The 14,458-nt window shown below is 38.4% G+C and overlaps 1 protein-coding gene across 2 annotated transcripts in view; it reads right to left on the bottom strand.

The window, feature by feature from the left end:
* lrp1ab (low density lipoprotein receptor-related protein 1Ab) overlaps nt 1-14,458 on the bottom strand; it is an 89,455-nt gene that overhangs the window by 48,196 nt on the left and 26,801 nt on the right. For both annotated transcript variants that reach the window (XM_055049637.1, XM_055049635.1), the window contains exons 3-6: nt 11,256-11,393; nt 4,953-5,072; nt 4,632-4,760; nt 4,184-4,447 (exon numbers count right to left, since the gene is read on the bottom strand). In XM_055049637.1, coding sequence (XP_054905612.1) covers nt 4,184-4,447; nt 4,632-4,760; nt 4,953-5,072; nt 11,256-11,393 — 651 coding nt within the window. The remainder of the gene's footprint in view (nt 1-4,183; nt 4,448-4,631; nt 4,761-4,952; nt 5,073-11,255; nt 11,394-14,458) is intronic.

Raw genomic sequence — 14,458 nt, forward strand, 5'->3', positions numbered from 1 at the left:
GGTTAACTCCTGCTCATTTTTATCTTCCCAGTCAGAAGATCGCATGCAGACAGAGTAAAGCTGCATCTGGATCCCTCATCTGCCCTGCTGTCTCATGCTTGCAGAAACCATACAAGACAGAAAAATGTTCCACTGCTCAAAGTCATGCTAGTAATAAAAACAAAGGGTCAAAGGTAAATGGGCTAAAATGAGTGTGTCTGAGTATCAAACTGGACACAAACAGGATACAACCTGCGGTTGATTCAGGAATATAGAGGGGAATATAAGCGGCATCTTCATGACCACACACTCTTACACACGGCTGCCAATAGACAGCAAATCACTACCATCTTCTCCCTTCATCTTATCAGGTCTTTAACTTTGTTTAATGTATTTCACAGCTCCTCCACTCATCCCTTCAGCAACAGAGCAGCAGCAGGCAAATGAGACCCAAAGCCGCTTTTTTTTTTTTTTTTGCTCATACGCAACCCATATCTGACTTTTCCAAGGCAATTCTGATCTTTACACCCGCACAAAATAATCTGACCTGAGCCACTTCCATATGAGGTACTAAGTTGGATATGCATTGAGTTGCTTTCAAAGCAAAAATTATTATGAATTCATGAAAGAAGTTTGTGTCAATGAAGCGTATCGCATCCCAGTTCCACCATTCCTGGTTCCAGGGGTCCAAATAGACTTCCAAATAAAGTTGTATAACTTTATCCAAATAGACTTCTCTACAAAAGCTGCAGTCAATTCTCCACAAAAAGACATTGCTATGATTTGTGCCTTCTTTTGTGAACATATGTGTGCGTGAATGGGTAAATGTCTGATTTGGATCACGTAAAGTGCTTTGAGGTCTACTGGACTAGATTCAGAGCCAAATAAGTACAGGACATTTACCATTTAAATAAAAAATAAACTTTATGTCTACTGTTAAGGCTGGAATTTAAAAATAAATGGATGGACTGATGAACACAAAAAAAAAACCATTCACATTTTTTACTTAATTCACTTTTTTGCTCCTGGAAAAAAATTCAGTCCTGGAAAACACCTTGTGAATATTTAAGAAGTTATATATTATATATGGTGTAGTTGTATTCTGACTACACCAGGCTTAAAGTCATCCAGGTGTTACTGAAGTAGATGGCAAACTCCAAAAAAACAACAAAAAAAACCAAAACACCTGTGGTAAAGAAGACAGCAACAAACTTAATAAAGATGGTCTCTTTAATTTAGTTTCAATTCTGAAGCTTCTTTCTGTTTTATTGAAACTGACTGATTACAGTTATCAGCTGTAACTACAGTGAGCCTTCTTTGTAATTACAACAAAAAGGTCCAACACAAATGGTAATAGTTAGAATTGAGAAAGTTGAGAGTTAAAACTCTGGGACCTGCTTTGAAGTTTCCCGAATAGACAGTAGTCATACAACTTTATGTTCTCATGGGCCTACAAAACCTCCATCGTGTTGCAGCGTCGCCACTTTTATTTTTTTTTTCACATGTTGGCTGTTCTGCGCCTGAGGCTGATTTTCAAGAGAGACTTCCCATGTGTTTGTTCACAGAGAAACGTGTATAAACCCACATCCTTGTTCTCCATGTTTTGACTGCATTTCTGAACTCATTCTTATATAATATCCACGCCGTAAGCCAAGAGGATAAAAAATAAAACTTGCCTGGTCTGTTATCAAACATAATTCCTGTCAGCATTATATGACTAACTCTCGAAAACATGAGCAATCATAAGCTGTGTCTTTTGGACGGCTTGCGCGTGTGAGTGTTGGTGATTAGAGAGTGTGTGCGTGTGTATGCATGCGTGCGTGTGTCTCTGTGTGTGTTTGTGAACTGAAGGCCAGATGTTTCACCATCATTACTCAATAAACAAACACGTATTATCTTGCCACTAAATCTGCTGGGACAAAATGTCCACCTCATGGAGGATTTTATAAAAAGTAAAAATGGTTTTCCAGGAAAAAAAATGAATCTAACCTCACACTACATCAAATCTAGTCTGAGGATGAGGAGATGGGTTATTCTGGACTAACTGAGCTAAAGCTGCAAAATCTAAGTTTTTGTCTTTACTTTGCAAACTCAAATGGTTCATGCACACGTGTAAATGAGAGCAGTGCAAGCGGAGCGGTGACGTTTCGCGGAGTAGAAGTAAAGGAAGGAGATGACTGTGTTTAGGGATCAAGGTCCGGATGGTGGAAAGGAGATGAAGAATCGTGTGCAAGCAGCTGGAACGGGCAGAGAAAATTATCAGGTTTGATGAAAGGGTGCCAGGAAGGCTGAACGCAAAGGTGTTCAGAGAGAGTGATGTATGATTTAAAGATCAGGAAAAGACAGGAGGCAGAACTGGATACTGCAGAGCTCAAGATGTTGAGGTTCTCTTTGGGAGTGATGAAGATGGATAGGATCGGGAATAAGTATAGTAAAGGGACAGCTCATGCTGAATGTTCTGGAGATAAAGTCAGAGAGGCAAGACTGAGATGGTTTGGACAGAGGCTGCCAGAGTCACAGGGCTGGAGACAAAAAGCTCAAAATGGAGAAGTATAGACGGGGTGATTAACCACATGAAGTTAGTTGGTGTGAGGGTGGAGAATGAAGAGAATAAGACTAGATGGAGACAGAGGATTTGCTGTGGTGGCCCCTGAACGGAAAAGGCAGAAGGAAAGAAGGAGATACTGAAAGGTTATTCCTCCAATAATTTTTCCTCAGAGGAGCTTCTAAATTTGTGCCCCAAAAATGTATAGAAACTGTTAAGCTACACTTAACAACTGCTATTTAAAAAAGTAAAAACACAAAATAAGTTGATATAAAATGTTTTATGTATAAAAGCATGCAAACTATTTATATTTCTCTTCTCTTATTTCAATTGGAACTAAACTGAGCTTTGAAAAAAAACTAAGAGAAATATATTTAAAATCCCTAAAAATCCAGATTTGGTGGATCTTTTGTACACTTTATCACAATACATCCACAAACTTTGATAAATTGTAGAGTAAAAACAATTGCAATTAAACACAAAGAAGAGCACAAAGGTAAAGAAAAATATGAATTAATCTCAGCATAAATCCAACTGTTCTGTTCGAGAGCAATAGTGAAGAAACAGAATTATGAAATCTAAGAAACACAGCAGACAGATCAGGATAAAATAATTGAAAAGTTTAAAGCATAGTGAGTTTATATAAAATATCACAAGCTGTTTGCACACCTGCAGACATAACCAGGCATATCCACCTAAACTGTCAGATTGGGAAGAGAAAACAATCCAAGAAACACAAACCAAGAGGTCCAGGGAGCTTGATACTCCCAACTCAGCTGGAGCATTCAGCAGAACAATAGCTTCTTGTCCACTGCATAAATCTGGTCTGCATGGAAGAGTGTTCAGCAGAAAACCACCGTTGGACAAAAAGCCATAAGCAATCCTCTTTGGACTGAATCTACGCCATATAACAAAATCACAAACGTCATTGCCACATCACTACTGCAATTGCAAAGCACTGCTTGGATGCAATATTTGACAGGGTGTGATATTTCAAGTGTTAGCTATTACAGTCAGCATATCAGTAATCAGATGGATGGGCTGCATTTAGTGCTAGAAATGTATTTATTACTTAATATATTGAAGGTACATTTATACCTTAATTGCTGTTACCTTTCGTGAAGGTAATTGAAATTGGTGGGGACATGCTGGAATTGGTATAGAAAGAAAGTATCAAGGAACTGTGTAATAATCTTAATCGGTATTGCTATCACAATTTTCAGGAACAGTATTGCAATTGATCTTTTGCTGATCTTGAAAATGGATAAAGCAGAAAAGTAAATCCTAATTGAAGATTTGAAGGCTGTTGATGTCTGATTCACTACTTTGAAAACAGCTGACCTCATATCACTATGAATCAGCGTGAAGACAAAGACAAAGTTGTATGTCAAGGTGTTGCTGCTTTTTACTGACAAGCCTGTCAAATAAAGTAAAGCTCAGCTTAGAGTTCTACCCGCTACATTTATAGTGGTATAACTTTGACAAGACAAGTATACACTGCAGACCCCTCACCGGTCTAAATGGAAGGTAAGTGACAACATGTATTGAAATTGTACTCTTAAGCAGATTAAAAGTAGCCAGGAAAAAAAAAACCATGAATGTTTGAATATATTTTTTGCATTTTCTGCCAGAGAGACAGAAAAAAACCAAAACACTTACGGTGCAAGCTGAGGGCGATGTTGACGGTTCGGATGCTTGTGCCGTTTGCCTTCTGGTCTTGAATATTGGTACACTTCAGCTGAGTGGCAGCGGGGGAATCACCCACATCTATCCAGCAAACCGTCTCCTCTGCATATATAAAATCCATCGCCATTGTCTGATTGGTGCGTGGAACAGACAGTCGGGACGCTGAGCCAATCAGGGATGTGCATCGGATGCCGTGGAGATTGGCGATCAACAGAACAGGCAGACGATCCACTGGCTCTGAGCAGAGATTTTGGGAGAAAACATTAAAGGTTGCCACGCAGATGTGACCGTTGTTAAGGAGTCATTCCCACAGGAAACAGAAAACCCTCTCTAATCCCAGTAGAAACTGTAAATACTGGTGGATGTTGCTTCTTCTTTGTTTTTTTATTAGTATTTTTTTAATATTATTAGTTTTACTCACCATTTTTGGCTTTGCAAGAGCGGTTATCTGGCTGCAGCAGATAGCCTTCAACACAGCTGCAGGTGTAGCTTCCTTCTGTGTTCGTGCAAGTTTGACTGCATGTCCCATACACATTGCACTCATTGAAATCTACCAGGCAAAGAACACAGGAAAATGTGTATTACAGAATATGCCGTTTCATAAAACCTTGAACACATTTATCTTTTTCCTTAAATAACCAGACGAAAACAATCTTTTTTTTTTCCCTTTTTTTTACAGTAAACGGTTGCTTTTAGACTTAGGTAGGCTGCACTTGAATACATCTGCTAAATTACCACCTACCTTTGCACTTCTTTCCATCTGCAGCGACCTCATAGCCCGTTCTGCAGTAGCACCGCGGGCCGTCATGAGTCACTCCGCAGTGAAACTCGCACCCAAAGGCGGCACATTCTGGTGCTTTTTCTACACAGAAAGAAAATAGAAGTCCAGAGTTAAACACTATAAAAAATGTTTTATGTCCATACAGGTAGTTAGGATTCCCATTAATTTTTCCACACAAACATGCTATCCAGCCATAACCGGGGTCACAAAGATTATGGATTACTTCTTTTATAACCATCCAAGAGAGCTGGAGGATGTATCTTTTGGCAGGAAATGAGGGAGAGGAATCCAAACATCCTTTCATCGTGGCCTCTGCAGGGTGTGGGTGTGCATGCAGATGTACGTCTAGGCTTTAAGATAAGTAGGGTCAGCTTCCTATTATAGGTTGTTGCTTTGAAAGCCCTCAAAAGCCTGAGATGCCCTGGACTTTGTGTTGTTTCCTTTGTAAGACATCTGGTAAATGAGACCAGCTGAAAACAAATCATGTCTACAGCAGTGGTTCTTAAAGCGCTAGTATTATATAGTTTCCAGGCACAATCAAATAACTATTTTACCTGCTGCATATATCAAACATTACTTACACACAATTCAGCACCTTGAAATTGGGCCTCTGTCTCTTTAAGAAGCTCCTATTCCCCCCCACCACCCTGCCTTCAGCAGGTGATCATAACAGTGCTTTTCATTATTCCTCTAACGACCGTTCTTAAGAGCATTGGCCTGGGAAGTTATGTATTTGAAGTTATTTTTTTGTAATACATTATTTACATTAATGTCAGAACTACCACGGTAAAACAACGAAACTGTTCAAAAAACATGACTGAGCATATTAATGAATACTATTTTTCAATAAATGTCAAACTTTAAACACCTTTTACACAAATAAAAACGACCAACAAAATATGACTATTTACCACAGCATCCAACAAATATAAGGCAGCTGGTCATGCAAAGAGTAACTAGTGGAAACCTCGCTGTGAAGAGTGAAGAGTAGACCAGTGAAGGGCCCTTGTTACATAAAGCCTGTGGCACTCTGGGTCATAATGAGTCTTTTGTTGTGGCGTATCTGAAAGAAAGAGTCCCCCAGCTCGCACTGTGGCCCACATCGAATCCATTCACCAAGCTTCACACTGGGAGAGACCACAGGCAACTCGAGAGCTAAAATACTCACACTGTGTATCTCTGTCCAGGGTCATTGTGTTCCACTTTGTATCCTAGTCTCAAGCTATGGGTGGGCAATATGAACAAATACCATAGTTTAATATTACAAACCTAAACCATCCCTAATATGTTTGGCATTCTGAAAACAAAATCCTTGGTACAAAATATTATACTTCACAGTAAGGGTGGGCCATTTAGACTTCAATATTTATCCCGATATTTTGTGGTACTATTGTGATAACGATGAAAGTGATGATAAGAACTAGTTATTCTTTCATTTTTAGATTAGTGCATGACTATTGGCAGGAATCATAGCCCCACAAATATCAATACTGCTCTTGACAACCATTCCCTTCTGTAATCCTTCACACCTGAGAAAACTTGATCAATATTTTGTCTTAGTATTAGGACTTCTTTAGTGAAAATGAAATCAGATTAAGAGACAAGAATCTGGGAATCCCCACGTGCAGAGGGGGGTGGACAAGGGGGCTTGAGCCCCTGCCCATTTTATCCTTGATGCCCTTAGTGCCCTTTTGATTTTTTTTTTTTAATATATATATATATTTTTATCTGTATGTCAAGAGGTAATATGGGGCCTTAGGCAGAACCGCCTATACCCCCTTTACCCACTGCAACCCTTTCTACTAAGAACCTCAGCATCACTAACATGTTTAAATATAGATAAGGTGAAGTCTGTGAGAGGGAGACCAGGTTTATTGGCAGTTTAAAATCAATCACTGATTATTGGTTATTTGCTGTGATGTATTTGTGAACAAACCCAACTCAAACACAAAGAATACACCATATTTTAGCTATGGTAACACAACAATCAAACTATCAAGATGATTCTTTAAACTTTTACGAAGTAAACTTCCTAATGAAATCCTAAATGTACAATGTGAACAGGTGGGACACATCCTGTCCAAGCCGCCAGTCCATCACAGGTCAACTTGGAGACAAGCCGACAGTACTTATTTAGATACGTCAACATGCAAAAACTAAATCTGACAGAACAAATAATGCATTTTCCTCTAATCCCCAACAATGTTGGGCAGCTGCAACTCATAAGAATCTATAATATCACAAAGAGGGTTGGGACATCATCCAAGGAGAGCCAGGCCTGGACACAGTATGCGTCAACAAGGACCACACTTCTTTACTGCCCTGTCAAAATTTACTCTAGATCATTGGATCCAAGATTGTCATACTTAATCAACTTAAATAATTTTAGTTCCTCAATGCATTTTTGCTGTCAGTAACTGAAGGCAGAAACTGAACAAAATCCCAAATGTAACAACAGATTATTCAATCATGTTAAGCCGACACGGCATTCCTTGCCTTCTCCTCTGTTTAGAAACTAGTGCAGACACGACTTTTCCTTTTTCAGGCTTCCTGAAGGGAGCTTACACATTTCATGAAGCGTTTCATCACATTACCTCATTTCTACTTTGAGCGTGAATCAAAAGACAAATCTCTATCTGGCTGCCACTCAGACTAGATTGTACGGCGTGTTATCATTTCATCTGTGAGGTGAGAAGTTTTTCTGATTTTTCTTGTTTTTTGGGGGAGGCGAGGGAGAGGAAAACAAAATTAGCTACAGTTGGTTGTTCTCTAAACAAGTTCAAAATAATATTTAAAGGCTCACTGATATTTTGTTAAACGTCTCAACAAGTAGACATTTAGTTTTTAGCAGCCGTCAACAAGGTACTGGTATGTTTGAAGTTGTATATTTTGGCAGCCTTCTGGATATCAGCCTCTTCTGGCATCGGTGAAATTTTTTTTTTTTTTTTTTTGCTTCCAGTAGTGTAATTAGACGTTTTGACAGAATGACCATCAAGATGACAAAAATGGTTTTGGAACGGATGAAGCTGACTAACATTAAGCTTTTGAAATGGCTTTATTGAAAGGCCATTTCAAACTTTGCTTAAAACAAATAAGTGGCGGGAAACCGACTGATTGAAATGGACTTCAGCATTTTTGAAAGAAAAAGTGGTCATATCTATGTGAAAATTATGCCAGGGTGCAATTAAAGGCAATGTAAGGTGTCTGGTTCCTCTGCAACTTGCTGAAGGACATTTTGTGTCATTTTTAACTTCTGCATTAAAAAACATTTTCACTAAATTAAATCTTGTGTGAGATTAATACTATTTATACCAATGATGTGTGTGTGTGACTGGCATCTTCTACGTTAAAGACTGTTGCTATAAAATGTTTCGAGTATCTGAGTGTAGGCAGGAAAGTGCACCAACAGTGTGCGTACTTACTGGGAACCGTTTAAAGGCTTCGTAATCAAAAAGGGGTCAAAGTAACCATTTGTAAACATGCAGGGCGGCAGCTTGAGTAATGAGCAAACAGTGACCACATTCAGTCCCACACAGCAAAAGCAGCTAAAGACACCAATAACAAAAGCCTAAACAAATAAAATTTGGACTTTCCCAAACAAATAGAAGCTTAAATTATGGACCAAATGTAATGCTCAAGTTTTTTCCCTGTTAAGAAGTATATACTATCACTCGTAAAACTAGTATCTCTACTCTTCCTAATGCGTAAAGAGTAGCAATAAAATATGTTATCAAGCGAGACAGGTCTGCTAACAGCGCCCAATAAACTAATTCAGGTCAAGACCTACTTGTGAATAAAGTTGATAATACCTGTCTATGCACAGGCAGCTTCAAAATCCTCATGCCATAGCTGGTGACAGTGCACACATAAACCTGCATGAGGCCTCTGCAATAATCATACTGAAAAGACTGGAAAAAAAATTTTTTAATGCAAAGTAAAACGTTTGAAAGCCACCATGACCTAGTTTTTCAGTTTCTGGTGTGTCAGTAACAGCTCACAAGAAAGATACTATCTATAAGGAAAGCAGAAAAAAAAAAACTCACTGCTGTCAGTTAAAACCACATAAACTAAAACAGACCTTGGTAAAACAAGCACTGTATTAACCACATTAATGTTTTCACTATAAGATTTTCAAAGATATAAAGTCAAAGAGGACAATTTAGTGTTTCACTAGATTGAGTGGTTCACCTTAAATTATTTGAATGACAGTGGTTCTCCACAAATTTCATTACAGAGACCAGAATAGTCCTTTATTGAAGCCCTTGCTGCCAAAAGAACAGACAAAATACAAATTTGACTTTGTGAATAAATTCAAATGTTGAAAATAGTAAACTAACATTGGAATATGACATTCAAAGGTCTTGAAAAAAACAAGTCCTTTGAATGTCATGGTTAATTTGAACAACAAAAATAAAGAAGAATAGCAGCTTGAATGCAATATTTGAAAGATTTTTTTATGTCTTGGCTTAGATCTAGAAGAAGAATCAATTTCTACCTTGTTTTTGGACCACACTAAATTCGAGCTCAACTAACAAGAACAGAAAAAACTTTAATGCAGGACAACACACAGCAGTTCCATCGGTCCGTAATAATAATTTTGATTATTGATAATCAAATGGACCTCTGAACATGAAGTTTGAGGAGCTCGGCTGCGACTAAACCTCGGTACCAACACCAACCACAATATCCCAGTGTCTTCACAAAGCCCGATTTATTTTAGCCGTATCAACGTCACACTTAACCATTTTAACCAGCCTTGTCAACAACACTGGCAGAATTACTTCAGTATAACAACAAAGTGCGCTTTCAGAAATCAGCTGCCAGGTATACTTGCACAGCCCAACAGTTTGCACAAGCAAACACTAGGGTGCCTGTAAAAGAGTTTCCCCAAAATACAGCAAGCTCACAAACAGCCGCCTGACACGTTGCCGGTGTGTAAGCAAGGACATCATAGTGTGACTGTTCCTCTGTGTGCACATGACTGTGCATGCAGGCAGCGACAAGCAGATGAACATTCAAAGGGTTAACCATTGTCCTTTACTGGAAACCAGCTGGAGTCATCGCCTCGGGGACAGCCAGCGCAAGCTGGGACTTGATGACTTCATTGTGGCTTCATCGCTTGACAGTGACGACTGCTGTGCGACAACACACGCACCTACTCCTTACGGTCTTATCAGCCTAATGGTGCTCACCTCCTGCTTTTCAGGCCTAAACTAATAACACTTCGAAGTTCTGATTAATTGGCTCTAAAGGCTCCACTCTGAGTTCATGATTAACTCCGTCGTTATTTAAGCAAGGTGGTCCCATGGGAGAATTGTATTTTCCCATGGGTGTGCTGAGGATAAAAAGAACAAATAAAAAAGAAGAGACAATAAAAGTATAAAAAGAAAAACATTAATCAGAACATGAAGCTGTAAATTGATGTGAAGATAAAAGAAAAAAAGTCAATTGATAACCACATTCAATCAAAAAGTTCTGAATGAGAGCAAACAAAAAAACACTCAATTCTATAATATTTAGCAACAGAAGCGAGAATTAATGCGTCAGACTTCCTAGAACAGACGACCTGATTCAGGGTCAGAGTGGTTATCCAAGGACTTTGTAGAAGTGTCCTTGATTTATTTTCAAATTATTATTTTTTTTCCCCCTAGAAGATAATAGGTTTGTATGTCTCAAATCTAAAATATTCTCTGTCAATAATTCCCACAAGACCACCTTGCTGAAAACAAAGCAATCCTCTAAAGGCATACAAACATCAGTGACTCAATCAGCTGAAACAAAAATAATACTGCATAGATTATTTCATTCTTGTGGTGTTTCTAGATAATAATACAATATGTTATGGGAGTTCTTCTTCAGCTGCGTCTGGGTGTTGGCTGTCCGGCAGGATCAATGAAGACAGTAGCATGGCTGAGCTGCTTTATGAAGTTATTTTTTCCACACAAAAAAATAATAACAAAAATTAAAAATAAACATCACCTGCAATAACAAAAGCCAGAAAACTTTATTTAACTGAAATTAAAGATTGAGATGGGTTTAAATGTAGATCCATATCTAGCAGTACTAATTTTATTCCTGTGCTGGAACAATTTTCCTGCATACGCATTCAGATCTCGACAAAATTACTTAATACAAAAATGCCTGTGACACTTTTCAGATTAGTTTTATGCATTTCTAAAACAAAAGGCATGAACAAGGATCTCTGGTTGCGTGATCATCACAAAACCATGACAAAAAGGAGGGTAATGTGGGAGTGGTTTTTACCTCTACAGTGAGGTCCCTCATCCCAGCCATCCGAACAATCAGAAACTCCATCACACAGTTTGCTCATATGGATGCAGGCATCCAGGTCCAAGCAGCTGTGTTCATTGACTGGACACTGGTTTGGCCTGTGGTGTGAGCCTGGAAGACAAGCAAAACATCTGAATATTAGAAAAGGAGTTTTTTTTATTAATTTTTTCTATTACATCGGCCTTCTATAGTTCACGTTTAGATCTCAGAAATGAAATAAGAGAAAAGAGGAGTGGTGAAAATGAATAATCTCAGACGAAGAATATATTCACAAAGCTGGTTTTTCAAGCATCTTCGCTTTTCTGAGGCAGGTTTTACAGCCTTAACAACCAAAGACAATAGCCATCAACAGCAGATGCAACACCTTCTTTATTGTTCCAGAACCTGGAACAGGGTTGTTCTACCCGACACTGAAAGATCAAATTGTCACAGACGGCAGAATAATGACGATCTGTGGGTTGTCGTTTTTTTTTTTTTTCTAATCTTCTGACTGTTAAAGAACTGAATGTTCCCAGCATGTCATCTTGCTCAGACACAGAGCAAGATGACAGCCAAACATGTATGCATGCAGCCACTGTGTATGCCATGCAAATGATCACCTGTTCAGCAATCCTGAACATGTGATTATTTGCATGGAAAAAATGCAACATCAAAAACAGATTTTTCTTGTCAAACACATGTAACATCTGAATATAAAGAAGATGCAGTCTACTTTGCTCTCTCACCCTCCCACTCTTCGCTCTCTCTCTCTCTCTCTATTCAGCCTACACTGCAAACAGTTTGCCTTGGCTGTTTTCTCTTCCTCTTCTTTCTCCTCCTCCTCCTCAATCCCCCCCTTTTAACATCTGCTGACCCAGTTAAGAGAAACACTTGGAGGAAAGAAAATAAAGTTAAACTCCTACAGGAAATGATATGCAGAGTTCTAAGATGCATACATCTCAAGCTGTACAGATTTACATGTCCCTTACCACTAAACTCTCTGATCTTGAACTCATTCAGCTGTCACAGCTAAAATGTGGCTCCCTCTGACCCTCATGTCTGGTTACACAAGAATTAAGTTTATAATTAACCAATATGTGTGTTCCTACAGTAACAAACCAAACTGATTAATTATATCAGAAAAATACATTCTAATATTAGATAAAGATAATTGAGTCAAATCAATGGTTTAAATGTCTGGTAATTAGTTTTTCACATCACTGTGTCCATGTTTGGACAACTCTTCAATGCAGAATTGACTAATTTTAGTCGCAGTTGACAATGTTCTGGTAAAAGTCAAATCACAGCATATCAGTTGAATTTATGTTTAGATTTTTCTATACTTTTGAGCTTTTCAAAGGTGCTCTCTGCTTCAGACCACCAACCTGCTGCTTAAGTTTAAGATCATAAGCTGGTGTCCAGACATTCTCCTTCTGGATTTTGTGACAGAATTTAAGATCTGGCGTTACAGCAAGTCGTACAGATCGTTTGGCAGTGCAGCATCCCCAGATTATCACATTACCACAAAAGATCTTTTTCTGGAATGCAGTATCACTTTTAGTTTAGATGTATCAAAAAACACACTTTAAGAAAGTTGAACTTTTGTCTCATCAGTGTTGAATTTTATTCCAAAAACGTCTTGAGGATTTTAGAAAGGTTTTTTGGGGCAAGTCTCATGCTGTATTTGAGCAGCTGTGACTTTTGCCATGGATGCGGTGCTTCAAATGATGTCGAGTTCCCTTGTGACCTCTTGGATGTGTTGTTGACGTATGCAGTGTAATTCTGGTGGGCCACTAACTCCATTCATAAATATTATTACAAGAAACTAGAAAGAATGTGTTTTGAGGCCAACACTATCTTTCCTATCCATAGTTACCTAACAGACAAATTCTAACTGTTAGAACAATTGTTTTCAACTTGAGCTTAAAAAGATGATGGTATCACAGGTCGCTTTGTGAAAAATATATCACACTGGAAGAGAGAATGAACTTCTAATGTATCTGGATTATGGAAAAAACGGGATGTTAGCATATTAGCAGCCCTCCTACAGCCTGCGTCTCTAAGCCAACCTCATTTACATTCAATAACCTGCCAACGTGGGGATTTTTTTACATAAACAGCAAATGCTTAGAAAAAACAAAATCCTGCCAAGGGTTTAGCATCTGTCAACAGTGTTTAGGGAAGTATATTAAGATGAGTGAGACTGAAAGTCATCCAAGTGACATTAGCTGAAAGAATTTGTGTCTCTCCGAGCTTTAAAATGTGTAAGCTTATTTTGCAAACTGGGATGTGTTGAGCACTGAATGTTCTAACGGCTCATTCTTTAACACCGAATCAGGGATTAAGGTTCCTCCTACGTGGAGACGCTGAAAATTAACTTAATATCAAAGCGACAACAAGAGCTGCTCATTCACACACTCCTATGTTTCTATGCGGCATCTGAAGAGCAGGACAACTAAATTTCTCAACTCAGCATGTTTACATTTCATACCATGCTGTATCTCCAAAGGGCTTTTAATTTTAAAAGTCTTCATTAAATTGTTTCTCATCTTCGCTAGATATTTTTGCTATAGTAAATAGAGATGCATCAACAAATTGGCTGACATGTGACCCAATGTATAAGTTATAGTACCCACAATCACAACTAAACCACCCACCTTCCCAACCAGAAGGCCAAATAAACAAGCATGTAAATGTTATTATAGCAATAACTCTTACGGTTTACAATTAAATAGCTTGAAAAGAAGTTGCTTAATTATTTAATTGTTTCAAACAAAATAAAAAAAACCCAAAGTGATTCTAATCATTCTCCAGATCATGAGGAGCATTCAAAGAATCAATATGCTGCAAAGAAGGGCTCAAATCAAGTCATAAAGTGACTTGACTAAACTATTAAGTGAGCACTTCAACTTCTCCAGCTGCAACGCTGAGCTATTCTGATAGGTAAACACAACAAACTTAAGCAACAGCAGGTCACGTCGATCGCAATAGTTTGCTGTGGATACAGTTACCGATGTAAGACCATTCATGTAACTCAATTTGGCAGAAGTGAGGTGTTTAAAAATGAAGTCACAGGAAGTACAAGGAGATTAAGGCGAGAGAGCAAGAGAGCGAAACATGAAGCAGATAACAGGAAGGCTGAACATAATATAGCAAATTTGCTCAAGCCTAATCCCTAGTCTGGCACATGTGATAAT

Source organism: Poeciliopsis prolifica, unplaced genomic scaffold (genome assembly GCF_027474105.1).
Source record: "Poeciliopsis prolifica strain line A6 unplaced genomic scaffold, Auburn_PproV2 SCAFFOLD029, whole genome shotgun sequence".
Lineage (NCBI taxonomy): Eukaryota > Metazoa > Chordata > Actinopteri > Cyprinodontiformes > Poeciliidae > Poeciliopsis > Poeciliopsis prolifica.